General features: G+C 48.5%; 1 protein-coding gene across 2 annotated transcripts in view; it reads left to right on the forward strand.

The window, feature by feature from the left end:
* Window positions 1-221: 221 nt before the first annotated feature.
* THUMPD2 (THUMP domain 2 tRNA and snRNA guanosine methyltransferase) overlaps window positions 222-23,273 on the forward strand; it is a 166,323-nt gene continuing 143,271 nt past the window's right edge. Inside the window, exons 1-11 of one of the 2 annotated variants that reach the window (XM_080388604.1) lie at window positions 222-488; window positions 1,067-1,196; window positions 2,284-2,687; window positions 3,837-3,914; window positions 5,274-5,326; window positions 5,629-5,716; window positions 6,319-6,390; window positions 6,988-7,102; window positions 8,840-8,957; window positions 10,448-16,791; window positions 16,846-20,906. In XM_080388604.1, coding sequence (XP_080244730.1) covers window positions 393-488; window positions 1,067-1,196; window positions 2,284-2,687; window positions 3,837-3,914; window positions 5,274-5,326; window positions 5,629-5,716; window positions 6,319-6,390; window positions 6,988-7,102; window positions 8,840-8,957; window positions 10,448-10,754 — 1,461 coding nt within the window. In that variant the 5' untranslated portion in view covers window positions 222-392 and the 3' untranslated portion in view covers window positions 10,755-16,791; window positions 16,846-20,906. Of the gene's footprint in view, window positions 489-1,066; window positions 1,197-2,283; window positions 2,688-3,836; window positions 3,915-5,273; window positions 5,327-5,628; window positions 5,717-6,318; window positions 6,391-6,987; window positions 7,103-8,839; window positions 8,958-10,447; window positions 16,792-16,845; window positions 20,907-23,273 lie in introns of those variants that run through there. The other variant, XM_080388605.1, reaches the window with a different exon arrangement.

The following is a 23,273-nucleotide window of genomic DNA, read 5'->3' on the forward strand; positions in this document are numbered from 1 at the left end:
TCACCGAGCCCGGCCCTGGCACGCCGGTGCCGCGCCGTTCGGCACCGCACCCCGGGTGCGCGGGGGCTGCTGTGCGGAGCGTGCGCGCCGCAGCTGCCCCAGGGACGCCGCCGCTGCCGCACGCGCCCGGCTGCCCGGAGCGGGGCCCCGCGGATCGCCCGCGGCTGCGCTGGCAGAGCCCCCCGCGGGGCGGGCCGGACCGCGCACGAGGGCCGCTCCGCACGCGCGGTGCCTCCGCGCGGGCCCCGCGAGCCCGGGGCGCCACCGCCCCCCCCCGCCCGGCGGCCCCGCGGCTGCTGCCGGTGCCGGGTCGCTACCGGCGGGGCCCCCGGCGCTGCTCCCCCCGCGGCGGCCGCACGGGGGCGCTGGGAGGGGCCGCGCTGGGGGCCAAGATGGCGGCGCGGGGCCGGCGGTTCTTCTGCACGGCGGGGCGCGGGCTGGAGCCCTTCCTGGCGCGGGAGGTGCGCGCGCGGCTGGGCGCCACCGAGGTGAGGGGGCGCCGCGGGGGCGGGGGGCCGGGCTGGGGGGCGCGGGCCTGCGCAGGAGGGGAGCGCTGCGGGCGGCCGGGGACACACCGGGGGGTGCGGGCGGGGATACCGGGCGGGAACACATCTGGGGGGCCCGGGGGCTGCGGGCCCGGGCACCGGGCGGGGACATATTGGCGGGCGGGGGGTGTGGGGGTGTGTGTGTGCGGGCGGGGGCACGGGGACACCGGGCGGGGACACACCTGGGGGGACCGGGGGGTGCGGGCGGGGACACACTTGGGGGGACAGAGGGGTGTGGGCGGGGACGCGGGGACACCGGGCGGGGACTCACCGTGAGGGGCGGGGGCACGGGGACGGCGGGGTGCGGGCGGGGGCACATCTGTGGGGACCGGGGGGTGCGGGCGGGGACGCGGGGACGCTCCGTGAGGGGCGGAGGGGTGCGGGCGGGGGCAGAGCGGGGGCGGGGCCGGGGCGTGCGGGCGGGGGCAGAGCGGGGGGGGGACCGGGGGGTGCGGGCGGTGCCACCCCGGCGCGCCCCCCCCCCCCCCGGTGCCGCCGCAGCTGTCCCGGTGCGCCCGCAGGTGCAGCGCGTGCCGGGGAAGGTGTCGTTCCGCGCGGGGGCGGCGCCGGGGCGGCTGCGGGGGCTGCGCTGCGCGGAGCGGCTGTTCCTGCTGCTGCGCTGGGCCGCCCCGCTGCGCCTCCGGAGCAAAGGTACCGGCTGCCCCTCCCCTCCCCCCCCCCCCCCCGCGTGCGTCCTCGGGCCCCGGCTCCAGAATTAACGGCTCGTTGTGGCTGAGGGCGGTGACCTTCACCCGGGCGCGCTGGCAGCGCCCTGTAGGGCTGGCAATGGCTTTAGCTGTGCCGTGTCCTGGCCCTCTGCGTCTGCGTGTGCGTAAGACCACCCTGCCAAAAAAACACCCCCCAGCCCGGGACCCCCAGCCCGGGACCCCTCGTGTGCATTCTAACGGTGAGTCTCCTTTTCCGGTGCATCCAGGCGCGTCTCCCGTGTCCCTGGTTCGGCGCACGGGTGTTGTGTCCGTCCCAGCTGCTCGGGCTGTATTCGCGGTCGCTGTTGCAGTAACAATCCCAAGTTGGATGGATGGACACCCGCCTGCTGGCGAGACTTTTTTGGGGAGGTCGCAGGTGGCCTTCAGTTTTGAGGATCCAATTTAACCGTAGATCTAAAATTTTAAATGAGAAATAGAAATACCTCCCACCCCCACCCCTCGACCAGCTACAAGGTTTTTAATTGAATTGGCCTCCGTGTTCCCCTCCCCCATAGCCAGCTCAAGAGGTGTAAGTTCAGGTGTGTGTTGGAGACTTTGCAGGATTAAAGGCAGACCGATGAATAGCAAGGAGAGATCTCCTTTAGAAAAAAACAAACTTGCGGCTTTTTACTTGAACTGAATCAGTGCTTCGTGTTCGTGTCTGTCTTGCAATCCTGAAAAGTGTCCCATGTCCCTAATCCCCCGCCGAGTGTTCTGGGGAGGATGGCGTGGTAGGCTGGGCCTCTGTCCCCAAGAATGACTCGCAGAGCTGGTCTGGTTCTCCACAGCTGCCAAACCCTTCTGCAGAATTCAACCCCTGTGCCGTTTATCTTGGTCCTGCCGGCCCTGCAGTCGGACAGATGCCTGGGTGCCTGCGGGTGCCGGGTGGGTGCCGGGAGCCGCTGCTGCGGGCCCTGCATTGGCGCGTTCGTGAGCTCTGGACGCAGCCTCTGCCAGCAGCAGCCTTTAGTCCACAGGAAAATCAAATGCCGAGACTGAGCCACCTGACCTGAAACTGCTTTTTCTTCCAGGGAAAATGCTGCATGAGATTAAAAGCCTTGTCGTTGAGGAACCGACGTACTGGCTGGATGTCATCTCTGTCTGGAGAAACTTTCATGGGCACGAGGGGAAGAGCGATGACACCTCTCAAGAAAACCAGTTGCCTCTCAAGAGAAAATCAGAAGAAGAGACAAATATTGCAGCTAAAAGACAGAAAGCAGAACGAGTGAGAGAGACCGTGTCTGAGGAGCGTCAGGTGGAAGCTGGAGAGAGGTGTGTGTGGGGCCAGGGCTGCTGCACGGAAAGCGTGGATTCCTCAGAAGACCCTTCCAAATGCAGCGGAGAGGAGGAACCTGCCGTGAACGAGCAGCCTAGCTTCAGTTTCAGAGTTTCTTGTCGTTGTAGTGGGGCAATTGCCAAAGTCCTTACCTCGCAGGTATGCTAAAGTATCTCTGTTTTAAAATAATTTAGCAAAGGTGAAGCGAGATGTGTAGTTGATTTGTCATTTTTCTATTGTGTTATATGTTTTAGAGAAACACACTGATCTGACCTTTTCCTGTATTTTCTCGAAAAAGCCCTTACCCTGCATTTACCTTGAATAAGTGGAAACCCAAGGGCTGTTGTTAATTTCTGGGCGTTATTCCCCTGAATGTTTTTCAAATCAATGCCCTTGGTTGAGGATGAGTAAAGGTAAGAGGCGGCTGGGCCCGTGGAGTCTGAGGAGTGATCTGATAGTATTTTACAGCTCCTTGAAGGGCCATTGCGAGGGCAGTGGAGCCAGACTGCTCTCAGGTGCAGCAGGCAGTGTAAAAGAAGGCCAAAAGCCAGAACCTGCAGCTTCAGGAGGCTCTGGTTGGGTCCTGGGGAGGAGGGTGGTGCAGCCCTGGGAGGTGTCCTTGGCAGGGTGGATCTTGGTCCTTGGGAGAGCGTGGTGGTGTAGGTACCTCCAGGGACCCTTTCCATCCAGCGCTCTTCTCGCCTAGCATCTCTTTCTACTGTAAGAAAAATAAAAAATAAAAGAAACCCTGTGTGTAGCCGCAATTTATGTATGTTTTCCCTTACGTGAAGGTAACAGCAGTTTAACTATAGAGGGTTTTTTTCCTGCTAAAGCCAGTACCCTGTACCAATGGGTATGTTTGCTTAAATCTACACCGTGTGTTTGAACTCTCGTACTCTGAAGGTAGCCAGAGCTTTCTAGATGCTGTAAAATCATGAAAATTGTGAGTTGTAGTTGTGTGTTTTCAGGTTTTCTTTTAGGTAATCTAGTTTACAGCCATCAGAAATATTTTGTGCCTGATACGTAATCCTGAAATGATGACAACTTTTGTTGTAACCTGGGCAGAACTCGAACTTCAGCAGCCTGCACTCCCGCTGAGTGACAGTCGTTTTGTCCCGTGGTGTGTTTGCTGTGCCCCTGGCTCACTTGCTCTGCCGCTTCTGGTCTGTACAAACTGTTCTCCTAGGGATAAAGAGAGACTCTTTTCTTTTCCCAGGTATCTCTAAGGATTGTACAGTCAAGGCTGTGATCTGTAGTTTTCTTAATTCTGCTGTTTTTACTGCCTGTGAGTGTTCTTCCCCCTTGCAGGAGATCGGAAGAGCCATTGGCACAGCGCTCATGAAGCAGTGTGGGTGGCGGGCTGATCTCCGGGACCCCGACCTAGAGGTAGTGTGGTGCTTCTCTGCCAGATGGCCTGTTACTGCTTCCAGGTGGCCCCCACTCCTTTGGTTTGTTCTCCGCTCCCTCTGTGCGGGTTCACGGCCTCCCCCTGTTTGTCTTTCTGCCACTGAATTTAACCAGAAATCATCTGGTAGCACGGAGCAAAGCTTTTCTGCAGCCACTGTGTGCGCGCCTTCCCGAGCACGTCAGTAAATAACAGACCGGCCAGATGGGCCCGTGTGTCAGGGGAAGGATCCACCCACGCAGGCGATGGCTTGGGATCCAGCGCGCTTACAAGCTGCTGGGCTCTGACCCTCTTGAAAACCGCAATCACCTGAGCCACTGGGCAGGTCGTTTGGCCTCTGTAGGGGAAGAGGGCGAGCAGCAGGGTCGTGTTCTCGAGGAACTTGGCTGGAGAACATCTCCTTCTCGGCCCTGTCCCTGACAAGCAGCTTGCTTAAGGCACCCTCCGTGGTGTGGGCCGTCCGGAGAGCTTGGCAAGGACTCATTGCTCTCGACAAGCTGCTTCTCCATCCCTGCGCTTGGCGTATGGGAGCTGCTCTCGGCGCTGCTGCTGGGAGGTGGGAGGCCATCGGTGGGAGCTCTGAGTCCATCCACTGGCTCTGGTTTCCCAGGCCGTGCATTAGGCACAGCTTCGTTGAGCCGCAAATGGGGATCCTGTTCCCTTTTGCTCTGAAACCGTTCAGGTGCTGAGGACTGGGATTTCTCAGCAGCACCACGTTTCTCTTTGGGCTTCCCACGGAGGGACTGCCGTCGTGCAAGACCTGCTGGGGAGCTCCGTCTTCTTTTGAGGTGCCCTGTGTGGGACAGGAGGGCAATTTCTTTGGGCTGCCTGTGTTTCTGGAAGGGTTACCTACATTCGCCTTCCATCTGAAATGCACCTTAGTGGCGCTTACGGTGGGTTTTCTTATTGTTGTTCTGGGTTGGTTTGTGTTTTTTTGTTTTTTTTTTTTTAAAGAAAGAGGGGGTAGGTGAGTAGTTGAGTGCTAGTATATGGTAAATAATCTGCTTAGAGTAAATGGGGTTATAATTAAAAATACCTGTTCAGTGTTACAAAAATCGGTTCCCTTAAAGATTCAGCTGCTTGCTGATGGATTCCTGGCTGCCAGAATTCCCCTCTCAGCTTGCTTAAATACTAGACTGTCTTTAGAGTGGCTTTTAGATTATCTAGTGTGATTTTTTTTTTTTCCCCCCATTAATCATAATTATCTAAAGCATGTATTTTTATTCTTAACAACTGTGATCAGAAATTTGTAGAAGCTTCTGTGTCTGGTTTAAATGAGTTAAAGCTATTGTCATGCCAAGTTGAGAGTTTCTGATGGTTTTTTTTTTTTCCTCTTTCAGATCTTTGTACACCTTAATGACATTCATTCTGTGGTGGGGATTCCTCTTTTCAGGTAGGTGTTCTCACCAGATTTGTCTTGCTAGTATCAGAACAGGCATAATTTCTAAATAGTCTTTCTGTCTACTGCGAGTATTTATCTTGCGGTTTAATATTCGTGGGACTGTCACGTTAGTCTTGTGGTTTGTCTGCAGCTTATCTGAGCATGTAGGCCAGGCTGCAGCGAGCTATGGATACGAGCAGACTGTGGTGTCTGAACTGTCTGCGGGTCTGTCCAGTTCATTTGTTCTTTCGTATTACACGGGCTTTTCTGCGTGGTTGCACCGTTATCTTACGTTGATTTTTTGCTGTCTGCAGGCTTCCACTGGCAAACAGAGAGTATATCAAAACAGCCGGGCTGCGGTCAACGATTGCGTGGGCCATGGCATCTCTGGCTGAAATCAGTGTAAGTGAATGTTCGTGGCAGAGATGTAGAGCCCCAAATGGGGGGGCGGCGGGGGGAGCTGCTGCTCATCAGAGCTGGAAGCTTTGAAGAAGCGCGGTGATTTTAACGCCCTGTCCTCTAATGCATGTGGGCAGGGTTTGCCTTATCTAGTGCCCTGTCACCTGCTGTGCAACCAGGTTTCTGCTGGAATCCCAGGTCCTTCTCAGCAGAGGTGTTATTCCTTGTACAGACACGTCTAAATGGCAAGATTTTTTCACTGTTGAGGCTTCAAATGTTGTTTGGTGGTGTTCTCCCAAGGGAAGACAGAAACAAGCCTGATCTTTTCCACAGATTAATTTTTACTAATACCTGCCTGCAGTCCACTCATAATTTTTTTCCCCTAAATGTCACAAATGAAGGCTGGATACATCGTCTTTAGTGAAACTAGTAATGCTTTTTACTATATTATCTTACAAGCAAGTTTGGTCTGGTAAACCAGTGATTATTGTTAACTACGCTGGTTTCAGTGGGAATAAGTAGGCGATTCATACATCCCTGAGTAAGCTTTGTCTTGGGAGAGGAGTCTGTCTTTCTTGGATGCAATAACCCCTCTCTTTTTGTAGGCTGGTGCCTTTGTGCTGGATCCCATGTGTGGGCTAGGAACAATACTGGTGGAAGCTGCCAAAGAGTGGCCCGTGAGTATCGCAGTGGCAACAGGCAGGACCTTTGCAAGATGGCTTGTAGTTGCATCAAGAAAAATCTGTACCACAGTTACACCAAAGCCCCCAGCTGGAAAGCTGAAAATGTACTTTTCAAAGTACTGATCTTTCTAGGCAGCTAGAAGTGTTTTAGTGCAAACGTTCCTCCACAGGAGTGTGCACCCAAGGCCTACATACTTGTGCAGCTGGGTGCTGGGAGACCTGGATTTTGGGTTTGTGTGAGGCAGCCGTGGAGCTGAGACTGCCTGGGCTTATCCTGGGGTCAGAGGTGTCAGTATTAGATGCAGCATGGCTGGCTGTAGCTAGCTGGGGTCTTGCTGTTAGGATGTAGCCTCAGTATTTCTGTAAGTTACAAGTGTCTGCAGCAGACCAGGATGTGAAAGGAGTGAAGATGGCACGTACTTCCCCATTCCTCTGTCCCCTGGGTCTACATACCGTTCTGTGTGGTGGTAGCTGATCTCCCAGCAAGGCACTTGTCTTGGAAGAGCTGTGCAGCAAGGCAGTTCTGAGAAGGGCTGATAAAATAAATACACCTGGTTGTCAGCACAATGACTTTTCTCTTTCTCTGCACAGGAAGCCTGTTACTGGGGTGCTGATATAAGTGATTCACAGTTAGAGGGTGCAGATGTGAATATTCGGACTGCAGGCTTGATGGATAAGATTGAATTACTTAAAGCTTCTGTGAAAGGTATGTCTGTAGGCTTTCCAGGTGAGACATGTTTGAAATTTTTTATGGTTCTGGGATTATACAGATACTGCAGTGATGTGTAGTAGAGCTAAGTCTCAACAAATAGCAGAGTAGTGACTCCAGTGCTAGTGAATGGCTAATTATTTGTTCTCCCCTCCCTACCCCTGGGAACTTTGGCAAGAATAAACTCAGCAGAAGGCAATGAAAGTGTCAGGCACGTGTAGTAGTTGTCTGTCTCTTAATGGTGTATTTGTGAATGCCAGAAAGAGTACAGACTATGCGAGAGTTCTTTGTGTCTTACGGGAACACAGCAAGGACAAATCCAGATAACACGTGGCTAGTAACTCACATTTACTAGATGAGTAATAGCGGGGACTCAGCCGAACTGGTGATGTTTTGCAGTAGGAGTATTTTAAATGATGATGCCTTTCTCCTGGGAGAGGGGGTCTGCTCTCGGTTCATGAGCTAGGAGTAGGTAATAATTTTATGACCTTACTGTGTACCTACCTCGGAGCCAGAGTCTAATTTAGTCCTTTATGGAACTCACAACAGACAAAAGCTGGCCACTTTTCCCTGTGCACGGGTGATGAAGTATGCTGCTTTTTTTTTTTTTTTTTTTTTTTACTTTGCAATATTTATTTCTTACCCAAATGGTAAGAAATATTATTTCTTTTTTCAAAGAACATATATAGGTTTATTTCTTACTTAGAAGTTGTGACTGGGCTTGGCTTCTAGGATAATGGAAGGTACTTTTATGTCAAGCTTTTCTAATGCTGAAGAAGTAATTAGTGTCTTTGTCACTGGTCAGAAGCTGTTACTTCTGTGTATTTTGAGAAGGACTGTAGGTAACTTGTCCTTCTGTCTGTAGATAAAATTGTTATAAAGCTGTTGTGCTGCAAGTGTTGATCCAAGAATGGTCCGAGAAACACCTCCAGCCAGTTCTGGAAAGGCTGGCATAGAATCGCAGCAGGGGTTTACCTGAGAAGGGACTGGGGGTCTTTAGTCCTGGCATCTGCTGGGAGTGGAACTAACCCCAGAGTTGGGTCAGGATGCTCAGGGCTTTGTCCAGTGAAGTTTTGAGCATCCTGAGGGGTGGAGAAGCCATAGTCTGATCCTTTCACGTGCTGGGTCCGCTCTGGCCAGCATGGCTGGCCTTCATCACCAGAAGGGTGCAGTGCTGCATCACGGTCAAGGGAACGGCCTATTTCCAGGGTGCAAAATCTTGGGAGGGACTTCAAAGACACTAGGTCTGACACAATCCAAGTGATTCTGGCTGTAATTGGATTCTTGAAGGGAGAAAAGGGGGATAGAGGGGAATTTAACATGTGGTTCATTGCCATTCATACACAGGCATCTGAACATCTGCGCTGAGCAAAGTGCTTGCAAGCTTAGCTCCTCTTCTGCATTTTGCGTGTAAAGATGTAGTGTGTGTTGAGAAGCAGAGTTAGTTTGGAGCCATGCAGTCCCTGTTTGGAGAGCCTTGCTGTTGGGGCAAACGTATCACCCACCAGTAACGGGGAATTTGCAGGCTCAGCCACGCTCTCGTGCAGTTGTCTCTTCCCGGTCTGCATCGGGTCGACGGCTTCGCAGGGCCATTTGCGGGGGTAGGGACGGAAGGAGCTCTGAATCTGGGCGCGTGACACACCCAAGAACGGGCAGACAGCGTAAGGTCTAGGGGGCATAGCTGCTGTTCGTTTTTCACGTAGCCAGATGTAAAGACCTGCCTTTATTCTGCAGCGTTGCCGTTGCCTTCAGAAAGCTTTGATGCTGTGATTTCGGACATTCCATTTGGGAAGAAGTTCAAGATCACAAAAGACATACAGCTCTTACCGGACATTCTCCAGGAAATGGAGAGGTGTGTGTGGCCTCTGACGTGCTCGGGGTTTGGTGTAAACGTCATGATGGTTTGTGATCTGAAGTGTTCGGTCAGCTTCAGGTTTTGCTTTATTGCAAATGCTTTCCGGCTCTGTAGTCTGGTCCTGTGCAGGCTGTGAAAGTCCGAGTCCTTACTTGTCCCTTAAAGGCTGCTGTGGAGCCACAGCCATGGGGGTTCTTTACACAGCAGAAATGAGAGAAGGGGGGGAGGATGACCTAGACAAACTTAAAACACGGCCAGGCAAATAAAACAATAATCCTTTCTCGGTTTAAGTCTGCTTGCATAAAATCACAGGCTTTCCTTTTGGGTTCACAATCAAGCTTTTACCAACCTGTGTTGGCAGGAAGGATCTCAGGCCAGAAAATGGTGGTATGCATTTTCCTTTCTGTTGGCATGTACTGGAATATCCAGCTAGCCACCTGGTCTGCTTAAAAGCCTCTAAAGATGCCTCCTTTCACCTCTCACCCTGTCACTTTGCGGCAGAGTTGAGCCAAACTAGTAGCAGGCTGCTTCTAAGGGGCTGTCCAAACCGTCAGCTCCTTTATTTCTTGGCTGAAAACAAGCCCTTTCCGTAGGACTGGTTTTCAGTGGGTGTTGCTTTCGCTTGCCCGTGCAGGGGTGTGGTGGGAAGACGGTGAGGAAGGTGAGGCGGCTCCGCAGAATGGCGGGGCAATCTTACATCAGCTTGCGCTGAGCATCCCTCCCTTTGACAGTGCTCGTCTTCTGGTCTCCTTTGCTCCATTTGGACCACCCTAAGCAAAATACTTCCTTGGGAGGGTGCACGTGAGGAAGGGACCATTACCACCAGAGCCCCACCGGTGGGACTGTTCGATCCACTTGCTGTGAGCACAGCCAGGATAGCCTCTTCTTTCTCCTTTCTTTGAAAGTCAAGTGTAACGTTCGCTAATGCACTAAGAAAAATGGATTACAGACAGTGGCGAAGTTTCCTCCGTTTCCCAAGTTTGAAAGCCATTAAGGATCAGTGGAATGCAGAAAGAGCTGACCTTTTAATGATTCCAAAGGGAGAGGCCAGCTTCGGAACTGCCGTACCGACCCGAGGAGCTCTGGCTGCCCTGGGAAGCTGTTCCTCTGCAGACTGGTGGGAGGCTCACATGACCCAGAAACGGGGTTTGAAGGCGATACTGCCTTCAGTCCTTGGAAGAGTACTAAGAGGCGGGGAAAAACCGTCCAGTTTTCCCTGTCAACCCAATGGAAAGGACTCCCAAGGTCAGAAATGTTTGGGAGTCAGGATAGGGCCCAGTTCTCCCGTTTAGGAAGAGTTATGAAGATAGGGAATTTAAATTCTGTTTGGAGATGTAGGTTGTCAAGTTGGGCCGTGACCCTTAACGTGCTTAGGTGTTTTGTTGAAGGCAGCTGGCATCTGCAGTGTCAGCCGTGTTGAGTTCTGCACAGACAAATGAGTGCCGGTAGGCTGAACACCTAACCGTTATTTCTCCTGCAATTGCCAGGGTGCTTCGTGTTGGAGGGACCGTTGTGTTGCTGCTGAGCCAGGATCTCCACAAGCGCATGGATGGCATTACCCGGCGTGCTGGAAACGACGCTCCTAACACCATTTCTGAAACTGGCACTGCAGAAGCCCTGAATGCTGACGGAAATTCTTCCTCCTTGGTGAATGGTGCTGAAGAATCCTTCCTCAGCGGCCGACAGACATGCTTCGGGTCTCTGGTGCCAGATGGCATTTATGAAGTTAGTCTTGGAAAGACGGATGCTTTCATATACAAATACAGGAAGGTCTGCGCTGCTGGGGCTCGGTAGCTTTCTTGCGCTGTGCCTGAGTGAACTGGAATCCTGATACACTTGAAAAGCAGCATGGCAGGGGTCGGGGGAGCGCTGCTGATCCCAGCCCTGTGCTGCTGTTAGCTCGCCTCGCTTCTCTGGATGTCCGAAGGCGCTGCTTTTTTAGCTTTTTAGGAGAGGTGGAAGATGCCTACCGATGGTTTGGATGTAAAATGTTGGATGTAAAACGTTTTTACTGTAATGAGACAGTCCTCAAATCCTTGTTTAGGCAAGGCCTCTCTCAGTATTGGGAGGAGCTGCTTTGGGAGAGAAAGTATTTGTAGAACTGCAAAACCAAATGTAAATGGATTTTCACCCTTAGCAGTACTTTTTAGGAAGCACATCTTATCTCCAAAGTGTCCAGCTGTTTTTGAGGGCTTGCAGTCTTGTGTTTTATTTTAAGGTTCGTTTCTAATGAGCTTGAAATGTCACTCTTGAGATCTCTTGGAGTGGAAAATAAACTATTTTCTCTATTAATTCTTGGCAGCATGTGCATGTGTTTAATGGGTATGCTTTAGCTTTTTAAGGTGAAGAAACTTATTTCTGTCAGAAATAATGCTTTTCCTCACTTGGTAGTGTTACCCCAAGGGCACAGTGTGGAATATGGAAAAACTTGCCAAGCAGATCGACAATTAGAATTGATTCTGCCTGCAGAGAAGCTTTCGGAAAAATTCCCCTGAAAGGAGAGAGGTCTTGGGAGTTCTCTTGGTCTATGCAAAAGGGGTTGTGGGAGGGGAATAGCCTAATTCAAAGCTTTCCCATGGCTGCTGAGCTGACAGGGAGATTACAGAGGATGGCTGCAGATTGCTTTCAGATGCTGTTTTGGACAAGAGTTTGCAACTTGGCAAGCTGGGACGGTCTCATGCATTGTGTTCCTCTGCTGCGATTAGGGTGGAGATAACAAATAGCGTGTCTGGGTTGGTTTGGGCTTTTTTTGCATTTTCTTTTTTTTTAAAGTTTGTTGTGTGTAGCCTTTGGAAGAATTCCCATATCTGTGTGCTTTCCAAGGCAGAGTCTCTACTCTGGAGATCTTGGAATGTGAAGTAAGAACCCGTGGTGGAGACTGAACTACAGAGACTGGAAGGAAACGGGGATATGGGTCAGAGTGATACGACCCTGCTGCTGTGGATCCTGTTTACCTGGTACCTGGGAACATGCTAATGCACCACAAGTATGTACAGATTTTTTGGCTTAAAACTGTTTTAATAATTATCTGCCTTCCCACCCAAGCTCAGCTTTCAAAGAGGGCTTGGAGCAGACTATAACGAATGGATGCATCACAAGAAAGGTAACGGGTAACTTGTTCGTGCCGTTCGCTCTCTATCAAATACCTGCCGTCAACAATAATGTGTCTCTTTAACCAGCAGCGGTGCAAGTTTGTTGTAGGAGGTGAAGCTTCATCTGGATTGTTTGGTTCTTAGTGTAGCCCAGGAATATAAACACTGGACATAGCACTGGTTTCAGTGAGGGTCTGAAAAAGTGATGATGTTTGGGGTTTTAGTTTTGTTTTGTTGAAGCTGTGTTGCCACGATAGCTAAAATATTAATATTACGAAGTTCTCATTAGACGTTTAAGTAAAATGCAAGACTTAAAACCTGTTCCCACAAATATCCCACACACAGAGATGTCTCCTGTGAAGACTGCTAAAGTTCAGGGTGAAATCAAGTTACTAGTTTTGTAAGACGGTTAATGTATCTGTAACAAAACACAGACAATCTGCTAATGGTGGTTTTTTTGGAGGTATTTTTCAGTGTTGCATACATTTTTCATTTGCATGGTTTTGTTTTCTGTATCTCGGTAAACTTACTCGTCAAGTAATTCAGCTTCATTTAAAGTCTAGTTTAGAGACTGACAGCAAAATTGCTTTTCTGATTGCAGTTACATGTCAGGAAAAATCTCAAATTTCTCCTTCTGTCAAATTTTCTTATCCAAAATGATACTCACTAGGAAGTCTGTAAGTTAGTTCTGTTGTACAAGTAATTTCTGTCCTTTGTGTAGAAACAAAAGGTAATTTACTTTTTTTAAAATCAAAATTCACTGCTGCAAATAATTTAATTGTGTAGGGTGGCCCGCAAAGTGTAAAAGAAAAGTTATGGTTTTTTGGTTGTAAAAAAAGACAATGCCTGGTCCTGCTCAGTTTTTGGAAATATTCCTAGAGTTAAATGAGTGGTTGCTTAGTTTGCTCTGTATTTACTTCATCTCTCATTTAGAGAGACTTCTCTGTCTCTTGGTCTGAAATTGCTGTTACCATCATCCCTGTTCCCAGGCCCTCTAACTCATTCCATCCTTTTAGGATTTGGGTTCCAGGTGCTGCAGGTGGTATTCTGACAGAGACCGTATTCATAATTCATCTTGTTTTGCCCCCATCCTAACACCTTTGGGTTTGGTGGTAACTGTACGTGGATTTGAAGCATATTCTGAAGTGATCGTAGGTCCATTTCTTTTGTTCCTATGATTAATTTGTATCACAGTGTATCTTGGAAAAAATAAATACTGCTTTTATTTAATAAAGGTTGAACTTTGTTTGCCACCTCACAGGTCGTTCATCTAGTGTGAGCATACCCTTCCAAAGATTTTCAACATCTTACTAAAAGAAAGGCCCTTCTTTTACTTTCCCCTTTACTGAAATTCAGAAAGTTGGGATAATTAGTGAGATTATTGTTCCTGTGCGGGTATCTGTTATACCATGTCTGCCTTCAGTTCTTTTCGTCATTTACGGCTTCAGCCGGTTAACAAATGAAGATGCAGAACTCAGTAGGGTGTGCTTTGCTTGAGGTCGCATATTTCAAAAAAAGAAAAAGCCAGATTTTCTTCTCCCCAGCCCTCTGGCACAGGAGTTGATTTTGGTGAGGGATGTCATGCGCCCACTGGCTCAGCTGTTTCACACTGAAGCTCTCAGATGCTGTGGGTGTCTCTGGGGAACCCCTGGTGACTCACTGCTTTCTGCTGTCAGCTGTGTTCCGGAGTCTGGTTTCTGGTGGCACTCCTGTGTGCGGCTGGCAGAGAACGTGTCCAGAACAGATGAACCTGAATTCTGATGATCTCTGTTTTGCAGCGTCCTGCGCACAGTCCTGCACAAATCTCTTCTCTCCATGTCCGTGCCCTTGCTCCTCTTCCCTGGGGTGTAAGTAAGATCCAGTAAGGCATCGCTACTTCCACAGCTTTGCTGTTTCTGAAATACTGAAACTGCCTTTTAGGTGTTTGCTTTTTGATAGGCGTTTCAGTCATCCTTTCTTCTGGATTGACCTGTTGAAGCCTCTGTTGACTTTGCTAGGAATAAACATCTGTTACGAAGGCTTTTGGTTTTAATTGTCTTATGAAGCTTGTCAGGCAGGCAGAGAAGGGTGGATATTTTACCATCTTGTTTTTACTGCGTTAAGTACTACAGGGTTTTGTTTCTGTGATTGTGGTTTCCTTAACCCATAATCCGTGCCTTGCTTAGGGATTTTTGTTTGCCTTCATTTCAAATCTTTTTGTTTAACATCACCTTTATTAGAGCATTACTTTCTAGAACTGTAGCCCTGTCGCATTTTAGTTACCACGCCTCCTCCCAGAATGTGGAACCTAATTATTTTTAGCATAATTCTCGGTAGTTCAATTCCTGTTAATTACAGCCGTGACTGTGGGGTGGGCTGGACTGGTGTAACAGCTCACCGTTCCCGAGAGGGGCGATCCCCTGCCCTGCTCCCGGCTGTCTGGCCGCTTGCCTTGCGTTGGCTCTGATGCTCAGCATGATGCCTGGGCCAGCATGGTTAGCTCACCCGGCAGAAAACTAACCAAGAAAAGGGAGGCAGGTGGGTTTCTGCTGGCTTGGAGAGTTGAATTGGCTCTGGGGCAGTCGTGTGGGTTTGGGAGAGGCTGAAGGGGAAGCCCGTAGGGATGGAAGCAAGGGGTCGGGCAGCCGTTCGGGTGCGTTTTCCTGAAGAGCGGAGCTAATCCAGTTCAGGAAGCCTGACTGTGCCCTGGGATCGGTTATCCCGTGAAGCAACAACTTGTTTAGAAATCGTTCATCGGCGTTTTGTTCAACAGTTCACATAGGAAGTAGTCAAAACCAGAAGTGCTCTGTTGTTACTGTCTTAGATTTTGCTTTTTGGCCTAGTTTTGCAACATTATATGCTTTTTATTACCAATTTCCATTTGAAGGACAAATAGAAATTTGGCAGGAGATTTACCTCCTTGGACCTTGGATTTTATGTTTGTACTAGTTCAGCTGCACAGACCTGTCTTCCTTATGACTGTACTGTTGTGGCATTTATTAGGGGCAGTGCTAAATACTCGCCTTCTTCCTCCTTTTCTTCTTTCCCCTCCTTTTCAGATACCGTGCACATCTCTTGCTTGGCTGGTGTTTCCCAGTAGAGCCCATCCAAGCACTGTCCTACTCCATTGCTCTTTTCTTCTCTATTTCAGAGTAATAGTGTCTTTCCAGTTGTGAGGCATTTTGGTTAATGATTTTTTTAATAATGAAATAATATCAAAACTTGTGTTTTTCTAGTTTTCATTTCCAGCGGGTGGCAGTTTTTTATATACCAATTTGATTTGCTACCCTACTGTTGTCACAGAGACACTAGTAATTCTTTCCTGTTTAATTGGGTGGTGCTTCTCCAGCTTGACTGAGCGGTTGGTGCATTTTTTTTAAACTCCTCCCCAGATATGGCAGTCTAGATCTCTGAAGAGTCTCATTCTTTTAGCCGCTGGTGGAATGAGGATCCTTACATGGTTTTCCAGAGCAGACACTGTATACATGCTGTGCACATTTAGTAAAGTGATCGCATGGAGACACAGGCATTGTGGGCCATTCCTTGCTTCCGCAAAACCTGTGTAATGCATTCGCACTGACATAGTGAAATCTGCATTTGACGGAATTAGTTGCAGGCTCCTGCTCATGGAAACAGGGGTGGGAGGAAGAACTCGGCTGTTGCTGTTAACATCAGCAGTGCAAAGGCTGGGAGTTAGAGCACTTAAGGTGCAAGTGGCAGCAAAAAACAAAGATGTGTCTTCTTACATGAGCCTCTTTGAAATTTTTGGTTGCATTTGCTGACTTAGAAATACTTGTTCAAAATTATTCTTCAGCCAACTATTCCTTATTAATGCACCCATCTCAAAGCCCGTAAGTAACGGGCGACTTTAGTGTGATTATGCTGAACGAACATGTAAGGCAGTGCCCTCAACATTCTAAGCTGGTTTGTTTGTTTGTTTGCAATGTCAACACAGGTGAGCTAGCAGGGATTAAAGTCATAAAACTAGAACCAGGTGTTTCTTACCTAAAATAGTCCACAGAAACTAAGTATTTTCATGCTTAAAGTACAAGTGTACAAATCAGTTGAGTCTACTTGTTGAAAAAAAGGATAATTGTTGTCTTTTAGTGTAGGACAAAATACACTGTTCTAAAAAATAACAAGCATGACAAGCAAGATGTGAGAGGAAAAAAATGTAATTGGAGGGTGGTTAAAGGAAAACTGATTAAAATTTCAGTGAGAGTTGGGTTTTTTTGGTCTTAACTACTACGTTTTCAACCCGAATACAAAATTTGATACAAAAGCCTGTACAGAACAACAGAAATGAGGAAGACAGCAAGGCAGAAAAGAACTGGAAAAAGCATAAAGGGAGAAATAAAAAGAAGGAAGGGTGAAATAATAGCTGAGCATTAGTATCTGGGAGTAAGTTTCTTGAAATTCTCTTGGAGACCCTGTTTAGGGCTTTACTGTATGCTATATTTATACCTTGACCTGTGCTTATCTTGTGACTGCACAAAGTGCATGTGCCCTAGAGATCAGTTATCAGCCTGCAAGTGCTGTTCTATTGATACAGCTAGACTTGCTGAACAAGAAGGAGCTTGTTGAACAATCTGGGAAGTAAAAGGTCTAGACATTTTGTTTAACTTCTGTTAGAGTTCCCTTCCAGATAAATAGTGGGGGGAGGGGGGGCAGGAATATTTTAACTGTTACCTGGTTTGGTCCTTAAGGTAGAAGTTACTAGTTTGGTCCTTAAGGTAGAAGTTACTAGTTTGGTCCTTAAGGTAGAAGTTACTAGTTTGGTCCTTAAGGTAGAAGTTACTAGTTTAGTCCTTAAGGTAGAAGTTACTAGTTTCCTCTTACAAACTGGGAAGTGATTAGAAATGTGTTTATATGATGCATACACATTAAAAAAAACCACAACACAACATTCAAGACAGGTCAGCATGTTACTGTGTAGTTCCAAAAGTGATCACACTTTTATCCATGCTCAAACTTGTGGTCTCAGATTATCGCCTCGTTCTGCTGCTTTGGCTTTTTCTGTGAGTTCCCACTGCTGGAGTACTTGGCAGTGCGTGGCTGGGTTACAGCCTAGCCAAGCCAAGCAGCTGTGCTCTGTCTCCCTGTGGAACTGCGAAGATACAAGGGGGAAGGAGACTTGTGTAGTAGGGGAGGAACTGTAGGATTCGGCAGACTCAGATCATGTCAACCTTTAAAATAATGCAACTTTTTACTTAGCAGACTACCACTTTCAAAAGCATGAGGTATGCTTGGTTGAAGAGTGTTGTATGGGTTGTGCCGAGCAGGACTTGGAGAAGCGTGCTGCATGCGTCGTCTGAGCTGTGGATGGAGCCTGGGGGTGTGCTGCAGCTGGGGTAACTTGCCGTCATGCTGTGCTGATGGGGATGACAACTGGCATCTTGCAGTTAAACCGGGTATTTTGGGCAGCCTTTGGATAGCTGAGGGATACACATAGAATGCACTTTAGTTACCCTCAGTTTGCTCACTGAGCTCGGTTTATCTCTGCAGTTGTTGCTTCCAGTTGTGGTAGAGGCTTGACTCACAGCTTCGGACAGGCAGCAGCCGCAACCCAGGACTGTGGCACTGGCTTTCTTTGCAAGTTTTGCAGATTTGGTGACAGTGTGAAGACTAAGGGTCAATAATGTTCAGGCGCTTACTCTAAAACTTATGCTGCTTCAGTATTCTGGATGCAATGAAAATAGTGGAGGAATCGTGTCCTTTCAGAGAGATGCATGTTCACATGTGAAAATAATTTCTTGTTTGCATGTCTAGAAGTCTAGTCAGTCAGCAATATACCTTGGACTGTAGACAGTCTGTTGTGATGTTAGCTTTCAGCTTGTGGTTTGAAATTTGCTTTCATTTACACCGCCAAAGCGTACGCTAAAAGGAGAGTTTTGACATACTTTCAGTGTTCCTGCTTTTTCAACTTGCTTAAAGAGTCTCTTAAGTTATTCATGAAGTTAAATGGTTATTTATATTCAGGCTTGTTTCACCTATGAAGTCCACAAGGTTAGTAAGATTGAGTTGTTTTTTTTTGTGAACTGCATATGACTAGCAACTAAAAAACCTTTAGATTTTATTTGGAAACAACATACCAGACTAGCTATGATTTGCCCTGATGACTTAGGAAATTTCAGAGGACACCCAGTGTAAGATACTGAATGCAAAAGAGCATTTGACATGTATAATAATAATAGGCTGTCAAATATATTACCAACATTCTCTTGCATCTGGGTGTCTTTCTCACCTCCTCTCTTTAACTTACCTACAAAACCCCTGCACAACATCCACAAAACAAAAACATCTCTGTGTTGCAGCACTCTCAAAACTAGCCAGCTGCAACAAGGTCTTTTACCATCACATACCAAGTTAATTTCAGTAAGTAGTTATAGTTCAATAAGTAGTTATATAGTTATAAGTAGCTGCCCCAGCACAGCCATCAGTCGTCCCCCCCGGTCTCAAAGGTCCATCCACCATTCGTGCTGTTTCTTCATACTCTTCAGGCCAGTCCCTCTGCCACCTTCTCCTCACCTCTCCTCCCTTTACTTCGTCCCAATCTCTCTTCATTGACTGCTCCTCTTCCATCCCCCTTAGAGCTATTTAACCACTTAGCAGGAACCAGCCACAGCTGCACCTTACCCACACCAGCCAACCACTGCCCCTGAAGCCAGCCCACAGCTGTGTATTATCGACATTAATTAACCTGCCTTCATTCCTCTACATCTCTGTTGGGTTTCAATTTCATACATGACTTTCTCAGTGTACACATCTGGTAAGAAACCTTTATAGAGAGATGGGGACAGCTGAGGTACCACATAGAAATGGCATTTACCTGAGCCTTGCTATGTCAGACTTTTACCTGGATGTAAATTTATGGACTGTACATAATGTATGTGCTCATTGAGTTTACTGTAAAGTTGCAGCAGCAGCATATACTGTTGAATGTTTTTTTCTCAGGAAGATGCCCTAATGAGTGTTGGATGTGTGGCCAAAAATAGCAAAGTTTTGTCGTGTTTTTAAGAACGTGGGCTATTGGCAGGGCATATGCAGGTGGACACAGCGGGGTCTTGGGGGCAAGGGGCAAGTTTCTGGGGTGTGCAGGTGTGCATCGTGGTTTGGCTTTTCAGGAGTTCTTGCCTTCAAGGAAGAAGCCTGTGAGTTGTGTACTACTCAAATTCTGCTTTGAGGCTGGGGAGGCCTGATACTGTTTTCCAAGTGCTAACAGAAAATGTGGCCTATACTTACAGAAACCAGCCTGGATCTGGGACACTTCATGAAGACTTGTGGTTGGAGATGAGGCGAGTATCATGCCTGATAATGTGGCGCCAGGAATGGTGAGTATGGCTGTTACACTGGTACGCAGTACAAATATATACAGAATCCTCTCAAGCTGGAGAAATGATCCGAAAGAAATGCATTAATCTGTAATTATCTGTATTCTATGAAGTGAAGAATAACCAGCTACATCAGTCGTTAGCTTTTACAAAATCATTCTGCAGAAACTGGTTTGCGGCTGTCACATGTGATAACTGATGTGCTTTGGCTGCATTTCAGGAACAGTAGTTAGGAAAAGCAGTCCTCGTGGTGTGAGTGCAGGCTAACTGTGCAGCAGTACCTATGTCTACCCAGAATGGACACCACCTTATCTGGAGCTTTGTTTGGGCCATGACCTGGTGAAAAAGGCCTGAGTTCTAGAGAAGATCATCAGTGATCAGATGTACAGGAAGAAGACAGGACAGCTGAAAGGGAAAGTAAAGGTAATGTGTAGTCTAGGCTAGAGAAAATTTGGGGAGAATGGGGAAAGCGATAAAAGGTGCTGCAGAGAGATATAACATCACCTTCTGGCTCCTCTGTAACAAGAGGCTGGGATTAAGGCCAGGAAGGAAAACTGAGTGATTGGATGGGTAAGTGCTGCAGCAGGGGTTAGAGACATGGCACAGCTTTTCAGAAGAGTCCTGAACATCAACCCCCAAACTGCCACCGTTGGGTGGGGTGCTGTAGGTGATTCTCTCTTCTCTGGAGGGGAGAGACTAACTAGATCTTGTTCTGCATCTAAGATTCATGAATAGGTGATGGTTTTGTTCCTGGAGGAGGAAGGGCTGTAGGGAAAGATTATGACAATGATGATAGTGAACCAATTGAATACAACCTTAATGACTGGTTGATAGATGATGAGGAAGAAGAGAGCAAGCCTACTGATGAAGACTCTTGACTGGGAACCAAGTTCAGAAGACAAGGATAATGAAGATTTTTAAAACGCTTTTGCAAGGAACACATGCATTTGTTAAGACCAAAAAGGAGCTGCACAGAATGACATTACAGAGGTCAGATCTGGCTTGCACATGGATGCACAAGGAGAGAAACTGATTTGAAAACTGTTTTTTTCCTCAGTGATGTTGGTACTACAGGAAGGTTGTAATGAGGGTGAGGGGATTCAGCAATGCCTTTCTTGTCCATATGTATTATTTTGGTAGGGCTTTTTTTTTTTTGTTAAGTGGTGCAGCCAGAGAATGGCAGTGAAGCACTCCTTCAGGGTCTCAGTGTGATGTAAGCCTCTGGGACCAGACAGTGTAGGAGTCCTCTGGGGCCATGCCACAAAGCAAGGCTCCGGGCCACAAAGGGCTCCAAAAATGCCAGACATGGTAGAACTCCAGAAAACAAACAAACATTAAAGATCTCCCCAAAACCAAAATGGTGGAGAGCTTCCAAAAAGCCCCAGGGTAGAGAGCTACAAAGAAAACAACGGTGAATGGCTCTCAATATAGGAAACACTGCTGCAGTCCTTGAGGGATGCATGGTGGTGCAGTCCTGCAAAGTTGCACCATGATCACTCCAAAAAGCATTGTAGCATTCCAGAAAAATACCAGACTCAAAGGAAGTGCTCCAGTAAAGCCACAGGCTGGAGAGCTCCCAAAAAAACCCTGGCTAGAGATCTATAAACTTACAAATAGTGAACACCTCCCCAAACCGAAATGCTGATACAAACCTCCAAGGCTGTGTGGTGATACAATCCTCCAGTGTCTCACAGTGATGCGCTCCTCCAGGACCATACAGTGAAGTACTCCTCTGGGCCTGCAGTGTGAAGCACTCCTCCAGGTCTGGGTACCAAAGCACTCCAAAAATGAAGATATTGTAGAATTTCAGAAAACAAACAAACCTTAAAGGTCTCAAAAACCAAAAGGGTGGGGAGCTCCCCAAAAGCCCCAGCGTAGAGAGCTACGCAGAAACCAAATGGTGAATGGCTCCCAGAGTACAAAATGCTGATGCAATCCCCAGGGGCTGTGTGGTGATGCACTCCCGCACAGCAGCATGGTGAAGCACCCCTCGGGGGCTATCCAGTGAAGCACGTAAAAAATGCCAGGCATCATAGGATTCCAGAAAAAAACCCCAAACTTAAAAGTTCTCCAAAGGTGAAGTGCTCCAAAATGCCCTGTGGTTAATGAGCTGCCAGGAAGCCCCTGGCTGGGAATCTACATAAAAACAAACAGTGAATAGCTCCCCAAAAACCCACACACTGGTGTATTCCTCAAGAGCTGCACAGTGAAGCACTCCTTTCAGGGCTGTGCCACAAAGAATTCCCAATGTGCCAGGCCTTGCAGAATTACAGAAGAAAACACAAACATTAAAAGGGCTCACAAAACCAAAAATGGTGAAGTCCTTCAAAAAGTCCCTGTCTACAGAACCTCCAAAAAGCCCTTGGCTAGAGATCTACATAAAAACAAACAGTGAGCGATCCCCAAAACCCCCCATACGTTGATGCAATCCATGAGGGCTGTGCAGTGAAACATTCTTCCAGGGTCGCTAGCTGAAGTGCTACTGCGGGGTCACATGGTGGTGCACCAACCTGGGAGTGCACTGTGAAGCACTCCTCTGGAGCTGCATGGCGAAGCAATCCTGCAGATGTGCACTGCAAATCAGTCAAAAAAAAATAATCCAGGTGTGCAGAATTCCAAAACCAAACCAACCATAAAAGTCTCCCAAAACCCAAAAAGGCAGAGAGCTTCCAAACGAGGGCTGGAGATCTACCACGTTGCAAATGGGGAACAGCTCCCAGAAATCCAAACGCTGATGCAACCCCCAAGGGGCACGCAGCGATGCACTCCTCTAGGGCAGCGAGGTGAAGACCTCCAGGCTGTCACAATGGAGCACTCCAACAGGGCTGCATTGTGACGTGCTCCTCTGGGGCCATCTGCAAAGCAACCCCACGCAGCCTGAAAGAACTCCCAAAGTTCCAGGCATTGTAGGATTCCAGAAAACAACCACAACTGAAAAGGCTCCCAAAAACGAAAAATGGTGAAGCGCTCCAAAAAGCTCTCCAGGGTGGAGAGCATCCAAAAAAGCACCAGAATGAAATGCCCCAAATAGCCAAATGCTGAAACGCTTTGAAAAAGCCCGGGCTGGAGAGCTCCCCAAAGGCCCACGGCAGGCGCCCTCTAAAATGCCCCAGGGTGGAGCCCTCCCAAACCCCCTCTGGCTGGAAACGTACAAAATTAAAGATCCCAAACTGCTTCCAAACAACCAAATGCTGATGCGCCTCTCAAGGACTGCACAGCAAAGCACCATGCTGGTGCCATACCGCGAAGCGCTTCCCCGCAGCCCCACCGCAAAGCTCTCCAAAACCTCTCGTGTTGCGCAATTGCAGAAAACAAACAAATCTTAAAGGGGTCCCAAGAACCACACCGGTGAAGCGCTCCCAAAAGCTCTCCAGGGTGGAGAGCGCCCTAAACAGCACCAGGATGAAGTGCTCAAAATATCCAAAGGGGGAAACATTTCAAAAAAACTCCCAGGGTGGATGCATCCCAGGAAGCCCCAGAGTGGAGAGCTCCAAAAAAGCCCCTGGTCTGGGAATTCACGTACTTACAGAGGGCAGATTACTCCCCGCAAACCAAATGCCGATGCATTCCTCTGGGGTCACCCGGTGATGCATTCCTCCGGGGTGGCAAGGAAAAGCACTTCTCCAGGGTCACACAGGGAGTCACTCCTCTGGGGCTGTGCTGCAAAGGAATCCTCCACTCCGCGCCGTCAGGCACTCCAACAATTCCAGGCCTTGTACAACAAACCAAGCATAAAAGTCTCCCCAAAAGCCATAATGGTGGAGAGCTCCAGAACAGCCCCTGGCTGCACATCTCCACCATTAGAAATGGTGCATGATTCCCAAAAATCCAAATGCGGATGCAGTCTTCGAGGGCTGTGCGGGGATGCTCTCCTTCAGAGCGGCGAGCTGAAGCACTCCTCCAGGGCCCCA

This window comes from Falco punctatus, assembly GCF_963210335.1.
Source record: "Falco punctatus genome assembly, chromosome: 5".
In the NCBI taxonomy this organism is placed as follows: domain Eukaryota; kingdom Metazoa; phylum Chordata; class Aves; order Falconiformes; family Falconidae; genus Falco; species Falco punctatus.